General features: G+C 46.4%; 2 protein-coding genes across 3 annotated transcripts in view; both read right to left on the bottom strand.

Annotated features, from left to right (window-relative positions):
* LOC308334352 (E3 ubiquitin-protein ligase TRIM35-like) overlaps nucleotides 1-2561 on the bottom strand; it is a 3238-nt gene extending 677 nt beyond the window's left edge. Inside the window, exon 1 of the mRNA XM_080791075.1 lies at nucleotides 1-2561. This exon is cut by the window's left edge and continues 677 nt beyond it. Within this exon, the coding sequence (XP_080647201.1) occupies nucleotides 437-1915 (1479 nt within the window). The 5' untranslated portion in view covers nucleotides 1916-2561 and the 3' untranslated portion in view covers nucleotides 1-436.
* tmem63a (transmembrane protein 63A) overlaps nucleotides 1-17500 on the bottom strand; it is a 43010-nt gene that overhangs the window by 4872 nt on the left and 20638 nt on the right. For both annotated transcript variants that reach the window (XM_080791073.1, XM_080791074.1), the window contains exons 12-19: nucleotides 16056-16189; nucleotides 15502-15663; nucleotides 13572-13725; nucleotides 11220-11326; nucleotides 10818-10904; nucleotides 10446-10517; nucleotides 8686-8848; nucleotides 6236-6341 (exon numbers count right to left, since the gene is read on the bottom strand). In XM_080791073.1, coding sequence (XP_080647199.1) covers nucleotides 6236-6341; nucleotides 8686-8848; nucleotides 10446-10517; nucleotides 10818-10904; nucleotides 11220-11326; nucleotides 13572-13725; nucleotides 15502-15663; nucleotides 16056-16189 — 985 coding nt within the window. The remainder of the gene's footprint in view (nucleotides 1-6235; nucleotides 6342-8685; nucleotides 8849-10445; nucleotides 10518-10817; nucleotides 10905-11219; nucleotides 11327-13571; nucleotides 13726-15501; nucleotides 15664-16055; nucleotides 16190-17500) is intronic.

The raw sequence follows: 17500 nt of genomic DNA, 5'->3' as shown, positions 1-17500 counted from the left end.
ATTGTACTAGTGTTCACTACACAAACAACCATGAGTTCAGATCATGTTTATAATCAGACTTTAATTATGAATATACAGTCTCCTTACAATCAGAACCTCTATGTCTCCCATCTCATTCAGTACAGTAAACGTAACAGGACAGCACTGCTATGTTGTTAATACTCGTGTGTGGCGCTGTAGTATGATTAAGTAGGACGTTCATTTACAAAACCATTTAGTTGTTTTAGTAATAACATGGAGATAAGAGGCTACACGTAATGTTTCCTTTAACCCATTTAGGCCTGACGTTTTAAATGTATTTTTTCATATCATAAAACAAAATCTAAGAACGACTGACATAGAAACATAGCTTTTTCAGAAAACCGTCAGGATTTAGAAGACATTTATAGAATCGTTCCCAGGTCAAAATTGGTTAAAACACCAACGGCTCAATGAATCAATCCAGAGTCACCCTGATCTTGGCGGGGCCCATCTTCAGAGGCAGGGTCTGGCCCGTGTTGATGAACGGGTAGAGCGTGTCGGTGAAGGCGTGCGTGAAGGTGTGTATGTGTGTGTCGGTGTCCGGGTCGGAGAAGGACACGGTGCCTCGGCTCCAGTCCAGCGTGACCCGGATGGTCGTCAGGTCGCCCCGCAGCGAGAGCTCTGTGACCGCCCCGGGGCTGGAGCCCGCCGAGTACCTCCCCCCCTGGAAGCCGATCCTCCAGTGGCGCCCGCCGCCGTCCCCTTTGCGGCGGTAGGGCTCCTGCAGCACGCCCAGGCGCCACTGCGTGTTGTCCCCGACCTGGACGTCCCAGCGGCGCGTCCCCGACGTGATGCCCTCGGAGCCCAGGATGAGGCCGTACTTGTCGAACCTCTCGGGGTTGTCGGGGAGCGGCTGCGTCTTGCCGTGCCGCACGCTGGTCAGGTCGTCGGAGAGCGTGTACGCCACGTTGGCCGTGTTGGGGTCCAGGAGGACGGGCGTGTAGGAGACCACGGCGTCCCTCATCTTGTCCCACACTCTGAAGGCCAGGTTGCCCAGGTGTCGGGCCTCGTCTATCAGCGCTCCTCCCGAGACCGGCGGCGGGTCCGGCGGCGTGAGCTGGACTCTCTCCATCGTGCTCTTGTAGTTCTGCAGGAAGGAGACGTGTCCGGCTCTCAGCTCCTCCTCCGTGTCTCTGATGTTGTTTGAAAGGGTTAACATGTCTCTGTTCAGGCCCTCCATCTTCTCCTTCATGGCCCGACTCTTCTGCTGCTCTTCCTCCCTCAGCGCGGCCACGCTGGCCTCCTCTTCCTCTCGTAGGAACCGATGAAGCTTCTCAAACTGTTCCTTCATCTTCCTCTCCGTGTGTCGGGCCTGGACCTCGATGTGTTCGGCCGTTTGGTCACAGTTTGTTTTGAGTTTATTAAACGTCTTCAGTTTCTTCTGTAAAGCCTTCAGTGATTTCTGGACTGCCTTCTTCTGATCCCGCGTGGCCTCCTCGATGGGACTGAATCGGTGGCCGGCGTGTTTTTCGGAATCCCGACACACGACGCACGCGGGCTGCTGACATTCCACACAGAACAGCTGGATCCTGAAAGCGTGCAGACCGCAGAGGTCCTCAGGACCGCATGACGATGTGCTTTGATGTTTGGTCTGTCTCTCCTGCTTTGAAGCTCTCTGTCTCTCCTGTACGAAGGCCTCACAGCGGTTCTTCAGAGCCAGGTTACGGGGCAGATGATCCGTTAAATGTATCTCCAGGTCACGGGGCAGATGCTCCGTCGAGTGCATTTCCTTGCAGACCGGACACTGCGCCGTTTTCTTTTGTCTCCACCATTCCTGCAGACACGCGTTGCAGAAGACGTGGCTACAGGACAGGACGACGGGATCTTTGAAGATGTCGCTGCACACGGGACACGACAAGTCCTCCTCTGGAAGAGACGACGAGGTGGAGGCCATTTAGTCTCAGAGGGAAAGCTACAGTAAATCAGCCAGTTGGTTACTCTTCCTTCCCCAACGTTTACTCTCAGTGTGAATGCTGTTAAAAAGGAGAAGAGAATAGAGTCCACACGTTGTTGTTGACTTGTTGTTAAAGTCCATTCAGCAGACAAGAGTCAGCAGCAGGTTGTCTCAGTGGTCTGGGAGGGTCTCTGTTCCCTCCATTCAGCAGACAAGAGTCAGCAGCAGGTTGTCTCAGTGGTCTGGGAGGGTCTCTGTTCCCTCGGCAGCAGGTTGTTCCAGTGGTCTGGGAGGGTCTCTGTTCCCTTGCCTGTAGCTGTGGATGGAAAGGCAGTCTGTCCTCTCTCACTGGTCTGGGAGGGTCTCTGTTCCCTGGATGGAAAGACAGTCTGTCCTCTCTCACTGGTCTGGGAGAGTCTCTGTTCCCTCTCCTGTAGCTGTGGATGGAAAGACAGTCTGTCTTCTCTCACTGGTCTGGGAGAGTCTCTGTTCCCTCGCCTGTAGCTCTCACTGGTCTGGGAGAGTCTCTGTTCCCTCTCCTGTAGCTGTGGATGGAAAGACAGTCTGTCCCCTCTCTCACTGGTCTGGGAGAGTCTCTGTTCCCTGGATGGAAAGGCAGTCTGTCCTCTCTCAGTGGTCTGGGAGAGTCTCTGTTCCCTCGCCTGTAGCTGTGGATGGAAAGACAGTCTGTCCTCTCTCACTGGACGTTGCGTTTGATCTGAACGGCCAATCGCATTCTCCGTCTCTCTCCGCGTGTGAGAGCTTGTCAGCAGCGAGGGGGGAGTGAGATGAACAGCCTGCTTGGCACCATAAAATAGTTATTTTCACCCTTTCACCCACCGAGGACCCGGAGGCCGCAATGAGGGACACCTGCTTTTATGACCGCTCGGCGGGGGCAGAGAGGGGGGGGGGGGGGGTGCAGTGTCTTGTTCAAGGACATTTCTATATTCTGTGTCAGGTTCAGCTCTTCTTTTTTTTGTGAGGGGGGGAAATGTCACAAATTGGTTTTAAAATTAATGTAATAAATGGAGCAATAATTTTACTGGACTTGAAACTTCATATGAAGGCAATGTCGCTGCTAATATACGTCACGCCCAGACGTCGACACATTGCGTTCCTGAGATTCCTCGTTGACGTAAGCTGGTGGTGACTCGACTCGTACGAACCACGAAACATTAAATATCAATAAATAAATAAAAAACGTAATTAACATTCAGTTTCTGTTGTGCGACGGGCAGATGCAGCCACCCCGCCTACCCGGAAATGTAGTCTCTGGGTTGTTTGACTCGTTTCTAACGCTTATTTTGTTACTCTTTGGGTATATTTGTACGTTTCCACCTTCAGTCGATGCTTCATATCCATATGAGTGAAAAGGCCGGGGTGAGCGGTTTACTTTTCAAACGCAGTTCTTATATGAAGAGATCTAAAATACACCTTATAATTATAATTTATTTGGATTACAATGCAAATAAAAAATGCATGAACCTGGGGACTGACGCCCTCTACCGACAGTGACGTCAGGACTTCGGTGCTCTATAGCTTTGAAGGATTGGAGTTCATGGCAGTGATTTAGTGTTGGTGGACAAGGGTAAGGCTAAGGGTAATATTATTTATAGAGTGCCTTTCAGAACAGTTGTTACAAGGTGCTGTACAACAAAACAAAAGGAATAAAACAAGAACATCTCAATCAAAAACAAACCAAGCCAACAATGACATAAAAAAACAGAGCAGCAAAGACAGTACCTATACACACTAAACCCAAGCGTTTAGGTTTTAAACTGTTTTAAACACATCATTTGTAACACTTTTTAAACGTGTCACAGTGTTTAGATTATAAACAGAAGAACATGTTTTATCGCCTGTAACACTTTTTAAACGCATAAAAAAAGTGTTTAGGTTTTACAATCAAAGTCAGTCATATTATAGGTGTTTAGAATTTGAACACTAGGTGTTCTCGTGAGGCGTTTGAGTGAACTCGTGTTCTACTGTATTTAGATAAAACAGAGCAGTACATAGAAATCAACTAAAGATTGAAGCAATCACTGGAGCAACCCAAAATGTTTGCGGTACAAAATTTGTTTTTAGTAGCTTCTTAAAGGTCTCAACAGACATAGCGTTTCTCAAGCAGAGTGGTAAATCATTCCACAGCGTAGGTCAGGAGGTGCAACAAAATGCGTAAGCTGGATCTCCTTTGGTTCGCAGCTTAGTGTCTTTAGGGGATAATGAGAAGACCTTTTGTCTGAAGACCTAAGGTGTCTCATATTCACCTTGGGGTGCTCCAGTTCACTTAAATACATTGGGCCCAGCCCACGAAGAGATTTATAAGTAATTAATAACATTTTTAAATTTAATTCTGGAGTCGATTGGTAGCCAATGCAAGGCCCACAGGGTTCCCACAGCACAGGAGTGATGTGTGACCTTGTTTGTGTATTGGTTAACCCATTCTGGGGGCGGGAACCCGTTCTGGTGTTAGCATTACGTTATGCTTTAGCTATTTAAAAATAGCAGATCTACAAGCTCATAGCGCGCCACCGAGTGGCGCGCTACGAGCTTGTAGGTCTGCTATTTTGGAAAAAATCGAAGAGCGACTGACATGGATAGACATTTTTTAGAATCTGATCTCAGGTCAGAATGGAAAACTGTCAGGACGTAGAAGACATTTTATAGAATCTGATCTCAGGTCAGAATGGAAAACCGTCAGGACATAGAAGACATTTTATAGAATCTGATCCCAGGTCAGAATGGGTGAACATTCTAGCAGCCGCATTCTGCACCAGTTGGAGGCGGTGTATCGAGAGGAGCGACTCAATGTAGTAAAAAGGGACAGAATAAAAGCGTGGATACGTTTTTCCAGGTCCTGTGATGTTAATAATGTTTTAATTTTAGTCAATGTTTAAATACTGTATACAAAGCTTTCACAATACTGTACAAAGTTAAATATAGGCACTATAGAAGGCTCTCACGCATGCAGGGAGGTTCTGACCTCTGTCCCACTATAGCCAAGAATGAAACCAAGTTCCATCATGTGACTTCACCTGTCATCATAAACTCATCGCAGCAACAAACCACTGCCTTTGGTCTCGCACCTTCCTACCTACATGACTGCCTGCCTAAATATGTCCCAAACCGCCCCCCTAAGGTCTTCACCTTCCTACCTACATGACTGCCTGCCTAAATATGTCCCAAACCGCCCCCTAAGGTCTTCCACTGCTGGCCTGCTCGCTTTGCCTAAATAAATGGCAACTAAAAAATACGGGGAAGCAGCTTTTTGCTTCTACGGGCCGACGGCATGGAACAAACTCCCACTGTACCTTCGACAGGCAGCCTCTGTAGACATTTTTAAAGCTCAGCTCAAGACCCACTTCTATACAACATTGCTTTTAATTGATCTTTTCTATTTTTTGTTATTCATGTCCTCACTGTATTGCATTACTGCTTGTTTTTTAATGTCGTTGCCTTGCTTTTCATTTATTCTCCATTGTTCTGTAAAGCACTTTGAGCTGCATTTCATGTCATGAAAGGTGCTATACAAATAAAGTTTTATTATTATTTTATTATTATTATTTTAAGAGACATAAATTAAGTACTCATTGGAAGAGAGGAGACGTGGCTATATTAGTTAAAAGAAACAAGAGTCTTATCATACATTACTTGCAATGTTAATAGTCTGTGTCATTGGAATACTATTCAGCAGGAGTTACTTTTATTTAATAGCTGGTATAATAGAGGGACTGGATAAGGAATAGATGCATACAGTGCTACCATATTAACTAAGTACTTAGTTAATACTTATACTAGGGCTGATAAAAAAAATCAAAATACAAGCCCACAACGCATTGCAGCATGACATGTTGAGAGCTTGTAGATCTGCTACCCTTCAAGGCCATGTGCTTTCTTTGACTCATTGCAAGCGAAAAATAAAACCTCATGAATGAAAGTGTAATGTATTTTGAGGTACATTTGTGTACAAAGCAGGACGATATACTGTATGTCAATACAGGTATATGCTACTGTACCTTAGACCTGTTCCAAGGTGCTTTCATGACATTTCTGAGACCGCGTCGTTCATGTTTATGGAAGATGCTTCTATTTTACTCTATTTTTTCTCTTGCTAGTTTGACTTTGACCACTTAGTTCAAATACTTAAAACAAGTAAAAATAGCCTCACAACACATGCACGTACCGGTGTTGTGAGCTTGTAGATCTCCCAGTGTGGTGTGTGTGTGCGCATGTGCATGTGTGTGTGTGCGCGCGTGCGTGTGTGCGTGCGCGCGCGTGTGTGTGTGTGTGTGTGTGTGTGCGTGCACTGCAGCCACTCACCAAAAGGCACTATGACGGGACAGGTGATGCTGTAAGCCATGATGACGGTGAACACACACAGAGTCCATCCGTACATCGCTCCGTATTCAAACTCATAGGCCTGGTTCTGGAGAGAACAACAGACAACAACAGACAACAGCCTTGTGGTCAGAGTGTTGTGGTTCTGGAGAGAACAACAGACAACAACAGACAACAGCCTTGTGGTCAGAGTGTTGTGGTTCTAGAGAGAACAACAGACAACAGCCTTGTGGTTAGAGTGTTGTGGTTCTAGAGAGAACAACAGACAACAGCCTTGTGGTTAGAGTGTTGTGGTTCTAGAGAGAACAACAGACAACAACAGACAACAGCCTTAGAGTGTTGTGGTTCTGGAGAGACAACAGACAACAACAGACAACAGCCTTGTGGTTAGAGTGTCCGCCCTGAGACTGCCTTGGGTGCATGACACAAAAATAAATAATCTATCTATCTGTCTGTCATGTACAGTAATCACATACATACAAGGTGCTGACAAATTCCCTACGGTGGTGTACAGACTATACTAAATAACTACATAATGCAAATAAATAACCATCTATACAAGTCCATCATTGATTCTGACCCCTCCCAGAAAGGCCTACGCTGACACAGTCCCTATAATGATGTACAGACTATTAAATGACTAATGACTAACTAGTGCTGTGCACAGTTCTTCCACCAGAGGGAGCTACACACACATTGTAGTACCTTCAGATTCAAAGGAGCACAATTTTTGTGTTGAATCCTTATATATATATATACACAGGTATATATATATATATTATATATATATATTAGATCTGGGACTCTTTGTAATTAATTAATCTCGATTAATCGCATTTTAATCGCATATCATTATTTGACCTGAGAACAGTGAGAGAGCCCTTTTTTCAACTGGATTTTGGTATACTAGTGAATCAATGAATAGTGAATACATAAGTTTAAGCAATAAAACATTGTTTTTGTAGTAGTAATAATAGGGGTAATAATAATATCTCAAAATTAATCATTTATATAGAGCTTTTCTGAGTACCCAAAAACAACTTTATTAGGGGAAAATCACTAAGTAAATAAATTAAATGGCTGGGGAAAGCAATATTGAAGGTTTGGATGGTGGGGGCATGTCTCTGAGAGTTTTGGGGAATCCGTTCCTTATGACCATAAGAAAACACCTCTGTGTTTCTTCCGTGTACATACAGTAACAGCCATAACAGATTTTACATTTTATTTGGCCATAACCGTTTAGTTAGAAACCATGTCATCTGGACGGGTCCTTGAACTGCTACTGGGAGTTGGAATAACGTTAGCTCTGATCCATTCTAGTGTTAGAAGGAGGAAAGTAAAGCTTTCACATCTTTTTTGTGCTAAAAACGAGGGGCTGCACAGCCTGCACTTCCGCGGGTGTGAGTGAGGGGAAAGGATCAAATTAAGTACCTTAGAAGTCCTTTTATTTTATTTTATATCCCACGATTTTGTAACCCATTTTTCACCCCTGTGCCAATCATCTACTGTGATCCTGGGCTCTACACACCCTCCACCAACCTAGTCCCCATATATGGGGGACAAGGGGAGACCAACCTAGTCCCCATATATGGGGGACAAGGGGAGAGCAACGGACTTAACTCATGCTTCCTTCATGCCTGAGTGTCCAAGTTGCTCCTTTACACCTGACAGGGGGGAGTTTCCCTGGTTGGACGTAGCGCGTGGAAGGAACACATTATTCCAACCAGTTCCTTTCCCCTCCATCAGGCGCCCCGGCTGGCCAGGGGGAGGCAGTTTAGAGACCAGGATTACAGCATGTTTTTGTGAGGGTATCTACCCTAGAAGTCCTAACTACCTAACTACGTCCTAACTACGCTATGGACCAGAGCTACTGTTGTTGACGTTGCGTTGCGCGAGCGTGGGATGGATGGGGCGCTTTGATTTGGGCACAGCGCCATGACCCGGGGGGAGGGGTTGATCCGTCACCGAGCGCACAGGGCATTTCTCCGACACAACATAATTAACCCATTTTGGGGCGGGAACCCCTTTAGTCGTTAGCAATAATGCTATGCTTTAGCTATTGAAAAATAGCAGATCTACAAGCTCATAGCGCGCCACAAGCTTGTAGGTCTGCTATTTTTTTGGAAAAATCTAAGAACGACTGACATAGTAAACATAGCTTTTTCAGAAAACTGTCAGGATGTAGAAGACATGTTTTAGAATCTGATCTCAGGTCAGAATGGGAAACTGTCAGGATGTAGAAGAACATTTTTAGAATCTGATCTCAGGTCAGAATGGGAAACTGTCAGGATGTAGAAGAACATTTTTAGAATCTGATCTCAGGTCAGAATGGGAAACTGTCAGGATGTAGAAGACATTTGTAGAATCTGATCTCAGGTCAGAACGGGTTATAAGCCCTGGTGGTTGTTTAAAAGGTTCAAAAAGGGACGGACCTGCTTGACGTACTTCCTCTCTGCGGCGGAGCGAGCCAGCGCCATGCGGATGGAGTAGAGCAGCAGACCTGGCAACCGCAACAGCTCCATGCCGGAGCCCACCAGGCCCGCCGCGATCACGTAGTTCACGAAGAACGCTCCCTGGTCGGGCAGGAACACACACCTGGAGGAGAGGAGACAGTTAGAACACACACCTGGAGGAGAGGAGACAGTTAGACACCCAGGAACACACACCTGGAGGAGAGGAGACAGTTAGAACACACACCTGGAGGAGAGGAGACAGTTAGAACACACACCTGGAGGAGAGGAGACAGTTAGGCCCAATCCCAATTCCTCCCTTCGTCCTGGCCCTTAGCCCTTGCCCTTGCTTATGCGCGTTCACGTGAGGGGGAAGGGTTATCTCAATTGTCTTTGGATGGAGGGGTAGGGCTGAGGGCGAGGGGTAGAATCCCCTTCGTTTGAAGGGATGTCTCGACGGGACTTAAAACGGAGCAACATCACTGAGGGCTGAAAGGCGGACGAGGTAAGAAGCCTTTTATGTCCTTTATTATGGAAAAATATTATAATAACCAATATTATTTGAATGTATTAACAATCTGCATCGCCAAAAATATCGCAATCTCTAGCAAAGGTTAACGTTACCTCACGTGAACTAACGATATGATACGGCGTTGCATTCATACAACGTTACCCATTCATTTGGCGCCGCATCGGCGCTTTATTCTTTTTTATTTAACGCTGGTGCGCCGGTGATACAACTCGGATGCAAGCTAGCTTATTAGAAGGCATCAGTCCGACCCCCCAGACCACGATATGTCAACATTCTGCAGTTTTGGAGCTCTTAAAAGCCGTGAAATAGCCTACTGTACCTACATAACGCTGTCGCTCGCTGCAGTGATAGCTATGGTTTTATCATGACCAATGTTAAGCTAATCCCCACAAGTTGCAAAACTTACATAACTAATTAGCAATGCTTGTTGTTTTTTCCCCAGGCAAACCAGCTATGGAACAGATTGCAAGCTGCTGTGCAGACTGTACATTGGATGGAGATGAATCACGATGGCATTTATTGATAGAAAGTTACTCTGTTCTTAATGATATTAAAAACAATGACCAGTGACCACAGCCCCTTCTTTCTATACTGTAAAGTGTTTTTCATTTTTCTAACCCTATATCTGTACCCATGCTATACAAACTGCTAATACAATAATCAATTAATCAGGTACAACTGTTGAGCAGGTGTCAGAATGAGCTATATCTAGCTGAATTACATTCTGCATCCAGCCATGGTGGGCTACCAACATGAGACAAAATTACAATATATTTTTTTCATCATAACCACAGCAATGTTATATTTACGTTCCATCTCTACAGCTTAAATCAAATCAAAAGTAGTTTCCAAAGTGGGTTATGGGCTAAATGATAGTTTGTACACTCTCAGAGTTAATTAACATTCATATTACAATATAAATTGGGGGTCCCAGAGACAGAAATGCCATCAAAGTTTGGGGACCACTGGCCTGTAGTGAGCTTGCAGATCAGCTATTTTCTGAGAACAGGTTGTATATCAATATCTACAGGGGACGTTAAATATTTAGGGACGTTCCAATTCCTAGGGGGATGATTTATCTCCCTACCCCTTGACCCTCATTATGTAGGGACAAGGGGAAGGGGCAAGGGCTGAGGGGTAGGGTTAAAAAAGGAATTGGGAAAGGGCCTTAGACACCACAGAGGGAACCACACAGTGAATAAATACTCACTCCATCCTCAGCTTCCCGTGACCGTCGGCCAGGAACTCCTTGTCAAACAGCCAGCGGAAGAACACCGCCAGACTGACAGGACGGGAGGAAACAAACCATGTCACAGAGGCAGAATAAAACATACTGTAGGATCTCACAGGACTGTCTAAAGAGAGGTTAGAATAATCACTAAGAAAGGTACAGTATTGATTACCTGGTGAGTCCCAGTGAAGGATCAACATCATAATAACAGTGTATTACAGTATATTGATTACCTGGTGAGTCCCAGTGAAGGATCAACAGTGTATTGATTACCTGGTGAGTCCCAGTGATGGATCAACAGTGTATTGATTACCTGGTGAGTCCACGGGAAGGATCAAGTGTATTGATTACCTGGTGAGTCCCAGTGAAGGCAGGATCAACACCATGAACAACAGGAAGAAGTAGAGTTTATGCATCATGCTCAACTGCTCCGTGGACCTGAACACAACACAGATACACAGAACTACATCACCCAGAACTACATCACACAGAACTACATCACCCAGAACTACTGAACACAACACAGATACACAGAACTACAGCACTATGTCCTATACTGAACAACATACACTATAGAAATAAATCAATATACTCTTCAATCATTGGAATTACAGGGTCAATGTGACTGTGTGCAACGTTTGTAAGAACAAAGATTAGAACGTGTGTGCGTGCGTGTGCGTGTGTGTGTGTGTGTGTGTGTGTGTGTGTGTGTGTGTGTGTGTGTGTGTGCGTGCGTGCGTGCGTGCGTGCTACCTGCTCCAGTGAGCCTCTCCCAGGGTAGAATAGTAGACAACGGTAGGCAGCAGGGCAGAGAAGGACCACAGGAGCAGAGTGGGGAAGAACTGACTGACCACAGCACTCTGAAACCAAGGGATTATTATTAGTATAACTGACTGACCACAGCACTCTGAAACCAAGAGATATCAGAGCATTATTAGTCTCGCGTAGCCAGACACAATTCTACAATCTCCTGAATGCTATATAGAGTCTGGGAAGGATGTCCCCGAAGGTTAGGGTTAGCTAACCCTAACATGGGTCCTCAAATGGACATATTGGTTGTTCAGTTTGACCCACCAGTTTTGGAGATATGGCTTATAGAGTAATTAATGTCTTGCAGAGAAACAGCGAGTTGAGAAAACAGGCTTGAAAGGTTCACTTCTTTGGTCTCTAGCATTACACCTACTGTATAGCTACATGTTTAAGCATTTATTTCATATTTACATGTCTTCTGTGGTCTCTAACATTACACCTATAGCTACATGTTTAAGCATTTATTTCATATTTACATGTCTTCTGTGGTCTCTAACATTACACCTATAGCTACATGTTTAAGCATTTATTTCATATTTACATGTCGATTTCAGCTCTGACATTTATTTCAGACATGCTGTAGTATGTGTGCATCTGCCTGTGCTATTAACTCATTAATGGATTTAAAGAAAAGTTTTTCTCCTCTCCTGAACAGTCTTGCCACCATGACATTTATGAGCAGCCTGGCCCTGCTAAAGCCCGACATGGGTATGCAATTAACAATAATCCTGATTCAGACACCAAATGAACTAATGAAACCTCTCTGACAGGCACAGTCTCTCTACGTGGCGTGTTGTAGTTTGATACACATAACATGCAACCGGAAAGAAAACAGCCACGTTCCATAATCCAGCAGCTATAAGTAATTAGTTTTATGGTCTATACTATACCTTGCATTCTTTGGGCTGTGAAGAATGATCTTTATCCCCCCCAAATTAATATAACTAACTAACTGTAGGCATGGGATATATATATTATGCGCCATAAGCTTCATTAACCGTTTATTTTCATCACCTACGACGTGCTGTGAGCTTCAGATCAGCTACTTTCCTATCATTTTTATCCCACGATTTTGTAACCCATTTTTCAACCCTGTGTCAATTATCTAATGTGACCCTGGGCTCTACACACCCTCCACCAACCTAGTCCCCATATATGGGGGACAAGGGGAGAGCAACCTAGTCCCCATATATGGGGGATAAGGGGAGACCAACCTAGTCCCCATATATGGGGGACAAGGGGAGACCAACCTAGTCCCCATATATGGGGGACAAGGGGAGACCAACCTAGTCCCCATATATGGGGGACAAGGGGAGACCAACCTAGTCCTCATATATGGGGGACAAGGGGAGACCAACCTAGTCCCCATATATGGGGGACAAGGGGAGAGCAACGGACTTGAACTCATGCTTCCTTCATGCCTGAGTGTCCAAGTCTCTCCTTTACACCTGACAGGGGGGAGTTTCCCTGGTTGGACGTATAGCGTGTGGAAGGAACACGTTATTCCAACCAGTTCCTTTCCCCTCCATCAGGCACCCCGGCTGGCCAGGGGGAGGCAGTTTAGAGACCAGGATTACTGCATGTTTTTTGTGAGGGTACCTACCCTAGGGGACACGGGGAGAACATGTGAGGGTACCTACCCTAGGGGACACGGGGAGAACATGTGAGGGTACCTACCCTAGGGGACACGGGGAGAACACGCAAACTCCACACAGAAAGGCCCTTTCGCCAACCCCGCCTTCGGGTATATGGGCACTGATGACGCGGAGGAGGGAACACGCCGCCAGCATCCACAGCGCCCCGAGCGGGAATCGAACCCAGGACCTTCTAGCTGTGAGGCGACAGCACTATACCGACTGTGCCACCGTGCCCCAGATCAGCTACTTTCAAGAGAGGAGTAATCTGAGTTCCCAGAAGTTTTATTTTTCGCCACTAGGCGGGCGAGAAAAAAGGAACTTCTGGGAAAAAAGGAACGCATCCCTGTGAGGGAAGTACGTTGCGCTCAGAATCTGAGCGGACACTCCCCTTTCCGGTCTGAAGCACTGTGCATACCATGAAAATAGTCCGAAGGGAATCCAATTCCAAATTGAATTGTAGTAGGCCAGCACCGCTCAAGGAGCAATTGTTTCCCTTCCGTCTTATTTAGATGTAGCGCCCACTCCATGTGGAACCCGCCCCTGTCTTTTGATTCGCATTTCATTTGAAACGCAACGCACTGGGCCACGCCCCTGCTGCACAGGATCTGAGGCCAATTTTCCTAGACTAAGAGAGGAGAGACTTATTTATTTCACTCACGTTGAGGTAATAGATGGGCTTGGTGACGTTGAACTTGTCCATGGTGCTGATGATGATGGAGGGCGTGGTGAGGAAGGTCAGCAGGAAGAACAGGCAGAAGTTGAGCAGGAGGCAACGCACCCACCAGCGAGCACCCTGCACCGACAGGTTGTCCCTGAGGGGGGGGAAGAGTTACACTGTAACACCCTGCACCGACAGGTTGTCCCTGAGGGTACAGCAGCAGAATATGGGCAGTCTGCAGATCTCTGAATGTTTATTATTACATTATTAGTTTATTATTATCACAGAGTCTGCAGATCTCTGAATGTTTATCATTACATTATTAGTTTATTATTATTACAGAGTCTGCAGATCTCTGAATGCAACGGAGAGTTTATTCCAGTTAGGGAGCCAAGAGTGTGTTATGTGAGCAGAGGGATCGTAGGCATAGATACATAGATTACATTACTAGGATACTAATACTGACATGTGTTGAAGGGTACTGTACAGTATGTGAGTAGAGGGATTGTAGGCATAGATACATAGATTACATTACTAGGATACTAATACTGAACTAGTGTTGAAAGGTACTGTACGGATGACCTCCACTCTTAGATATTGTCAGGTCGGGTGGAAACCTTGTATCCCCCCCGGGAAATAAATTATGCTAAGAATAACCTGTGCTGTGGATCCGCATGAATAAAGCTTTTTAACACACATATACTGTATGTACAGTTTTGAGATTATTAATACAAAACTGGTTTGCTTTCTTTTTTTTTATGGCATATCAGCACTTATGGTAGAAAGCAGTGGGAGAAGAGGGTGCAGAACTTATCAGAACATAGTGAATCTGTTCTTGTGGGGCTGGGGGGGAGAACAGAACCAGAACAGGCTCTTGGGGTGAGGTGGTGTCAGAACCTACCAGAACATGTTCTTGGGGTGAGGAGCAGATAGGACCTACCAGAACATGTTCTTGGGGTGAGGAGGAGCATAACGTACCAGAACATGTTCTTGGGGTGAGGAGCGTAACGTACCAGAACATGTTCTTGGGGTGAGGAGCATAACGTACCAGAACATGTTCTTGGGGTGAGGAGCATAACGTACCAGAACATGTTCTTGGGGTGAGGAGCGTAACGTACCAGAACATGTTCTTGGGGTGAGGAGCAGCGTAACGTACCAGAACATGTTCTTGGGGTGAGGAGCAGATAGGACCTACCAGAACATGTTCTTGGGGTGAGGAGGAGCGTAACGTACCAGAACATGTTCTTGGGGTGAGGAGGAGCGTACGTACCAGAACATGTTCTTGGGGTGAGGAGCATAACGTACCAGAACATGTTCTTGGGGTGAGGAGGAGCGTAACGTACCAGAACATGTTCTTGGGGTGAGGAGCGTAACGTACCAGAACATGTTCTTGGGGTGAGGAGCAGATAGGACCTACCAGAACATGTTCTTGGGGTGAGGAGCATAACGTACCAGAACATGTTCTTGGGGTGAGGAGCAGCGTAACGTACCAGAACATGTTCTTGGGGTGAGGAGGAGCGTAACGTACCAGAACATGTTCTTGGGGTGAGGAGCAGCGTAACGTACCAGAACATGTTCTTGGGGTGAGGAGCAGATAGGACCTACCAGAACATGTTCTTGGGGTGAGGAGGAGCGTAACGTACCAGAACATGTTCTTGGGGTGAGGAGCGTAACGTACCAGAACATGTTCTTGGGGTGAGGAGCAGATAGGACCTACCAGAACATGTTCTTGGGGTGAGGAGGAGCATAACGTACCAGAACATGTTCTTGGGGTGAGGAGCGTAACGTACCAGAACATGTTCTTGGGGTGAGGAGCGTAACGTACCAGAACATGTTCTTGGGGTGAGGAGCATAACGTACCAGAACATGTTCTTGGGGTGAGGAGCGTAACGTACCAGAACATGTTCTTGGGGTGAGGAGCGTAACGTACCAGAACATGTTCTTGGGGTGAGGAGCGTAGCTGACTCTCCAGTCGGGGACCTTCAGGTCGGAGCTGTTAGAGGAAGGCTGCGGCTCGCGGCGGAGGCAGCAACGCATCGCCGCTCCTCCGGCGCCATCGTCTCCCTTCAGGGCGTTGAAGTCTCTCAGAATGCTGCGAGGGGTTAAAACCATTCAGCCGTTATTAACCAAATGAACCCACAGCGTCCGTCCATATTCTGCATGGTCATGTCATAACGGGCGATAACTTTCGGCGAAAATTGTCCATCTACACTACAAGCTCACGACAACACGTCCCGTTTGCGATGGTGTTGTATAAGCTTCGACAGGCAACAAAACAAAAAAAAAGTGATATTTGAATTAAGTGAAATCACTGAATATACCTTTAAATGTTATGGTCAAAGTATCCGAGATATGTCTCCGTTTTCAACACACACACACAAGCACACGTGCGTGCGCGCACACACACGCACACACACACACACACACACACACGCACACACACACACACACACACACACACACAGAAACAAAAGCTGAACTCACAAGGTGGCCATGGCCTCAGACTGCATTGTGACAAAGGCCATCCCTAGGGGGCGCTGCGGCACCAGTTCCTTCTGCCTGCTCACCTCCTCGATGAGACAGTTCTCCTGATTACTGTAGTAGTCTATAGCATCCACCTGCACACACACACACACACACACACACACACACACACACACACAATGTGCAAATATGTCTTACAAAAAAAGAAGAAAAAATACATAATAGGTAGCCATTTTGGTGTTAGCATCATGTTATTCTTTAGCTATTGAAAAATAGCAGATTTGCTATTTTTTGAAGAATCGAAGAACGACTGACATTTTTAGAATCTGATCTCTGGTCAGAATGGGTTAAATCAGACCAGTGTGTGTCCGGTGGAAACCTTGTATGAATCTGATCTCAGGTCAGAATGGGTTAAACAACTAATCGACTCGTAAACTAGGCAACTAGGCAACTAACATCTTTCTCACCTGCTGGCTGTGTCCGCTGGAGTTACACCAACACAGGTGACCAAACAAACATCTGTCTCACCTGCTGGCTGTGTCCGCTGGAGTTACACCAACACAGGTGACCACACAAACATCTGTCTCACCTGCTGGCTGTGTCCACTGGAGTTACACCAACACAGGTGACCACACAAACATCTGTCTCACCTGCTGGCTGTGTCCGCTGGAGTTACACCAACACAGGTGACCAAACAAACATCTGTCTCACCTGCTGGCTGTGTCCGCTGGAGTTACACCAACACAGGTGACCACACAAACATCTGTCTCACCTGCTGGCTGTGTCCACTGGAGTTACACCAACACAGGTGACCACACAAACATCTGTCTCACCTGCTGGCTGTGTCCGCTGGAGTTACACCAACACAGGTGACCAAACAAACATCTGTCTCACCTGCTGGCTGTGTCCACTGGAGTTACACCAACACAGGTGACCACACAAACATCTGTCTCACCTGCTGGCTGTGTCCGCTGGAGTTACACCAACACAGGTGACCAAACAAACATCTGTCCTCACCTGCTGGCTGTGTCCGCTGGAGTTACACCAACACAGGTGACCAAACTAACATCTGTCCTCACCTGCTGGCTGTGTCCGCTGGAGTTACACCAACACAGGTGACCAAACAAACATCTGTCTCACCTGCTGGCTGTGTCCGCTGGAGTTACACCAACACAGGTGACCACACAAACATCTGTCTCACCTGCTGGCTGTGTCCGCTGGAGTTACACCAACACAGGTGACCAAACAAACATCTGTCTCACCTGCTGGCTGTGTCCACTGGAGTTACACCAACACAGGTGACCACACAAACATCTGTCTCACCTGCTGGCTGTGTCCGCTGGAGTTACACCAACACAGGTGACCAAACAAACTAACATCTTCCTCACCTGCTGGCTGTGTCCGCTGGAGTTACACCAACACAGGTGACCACACAAACATCTGTC

Source organism: Protomyctophum bolini, assembly GCF_963924005.1.
Source record: "Protomyctophum bolini genome assembly, chromosome: 19".
Taxonomy (NCBI): domain Eukaryota; kingdom Metazoa; phylum Chordata; class Actinopteri; order Myctophiformes; family Myctophidae; genus Protomyctophum; species Protomyctophum bolini.
Note: the sequence above shows the minus strand (reverse complement) of the source record. Positions and strands in the feature narration are given on the sequence as shown.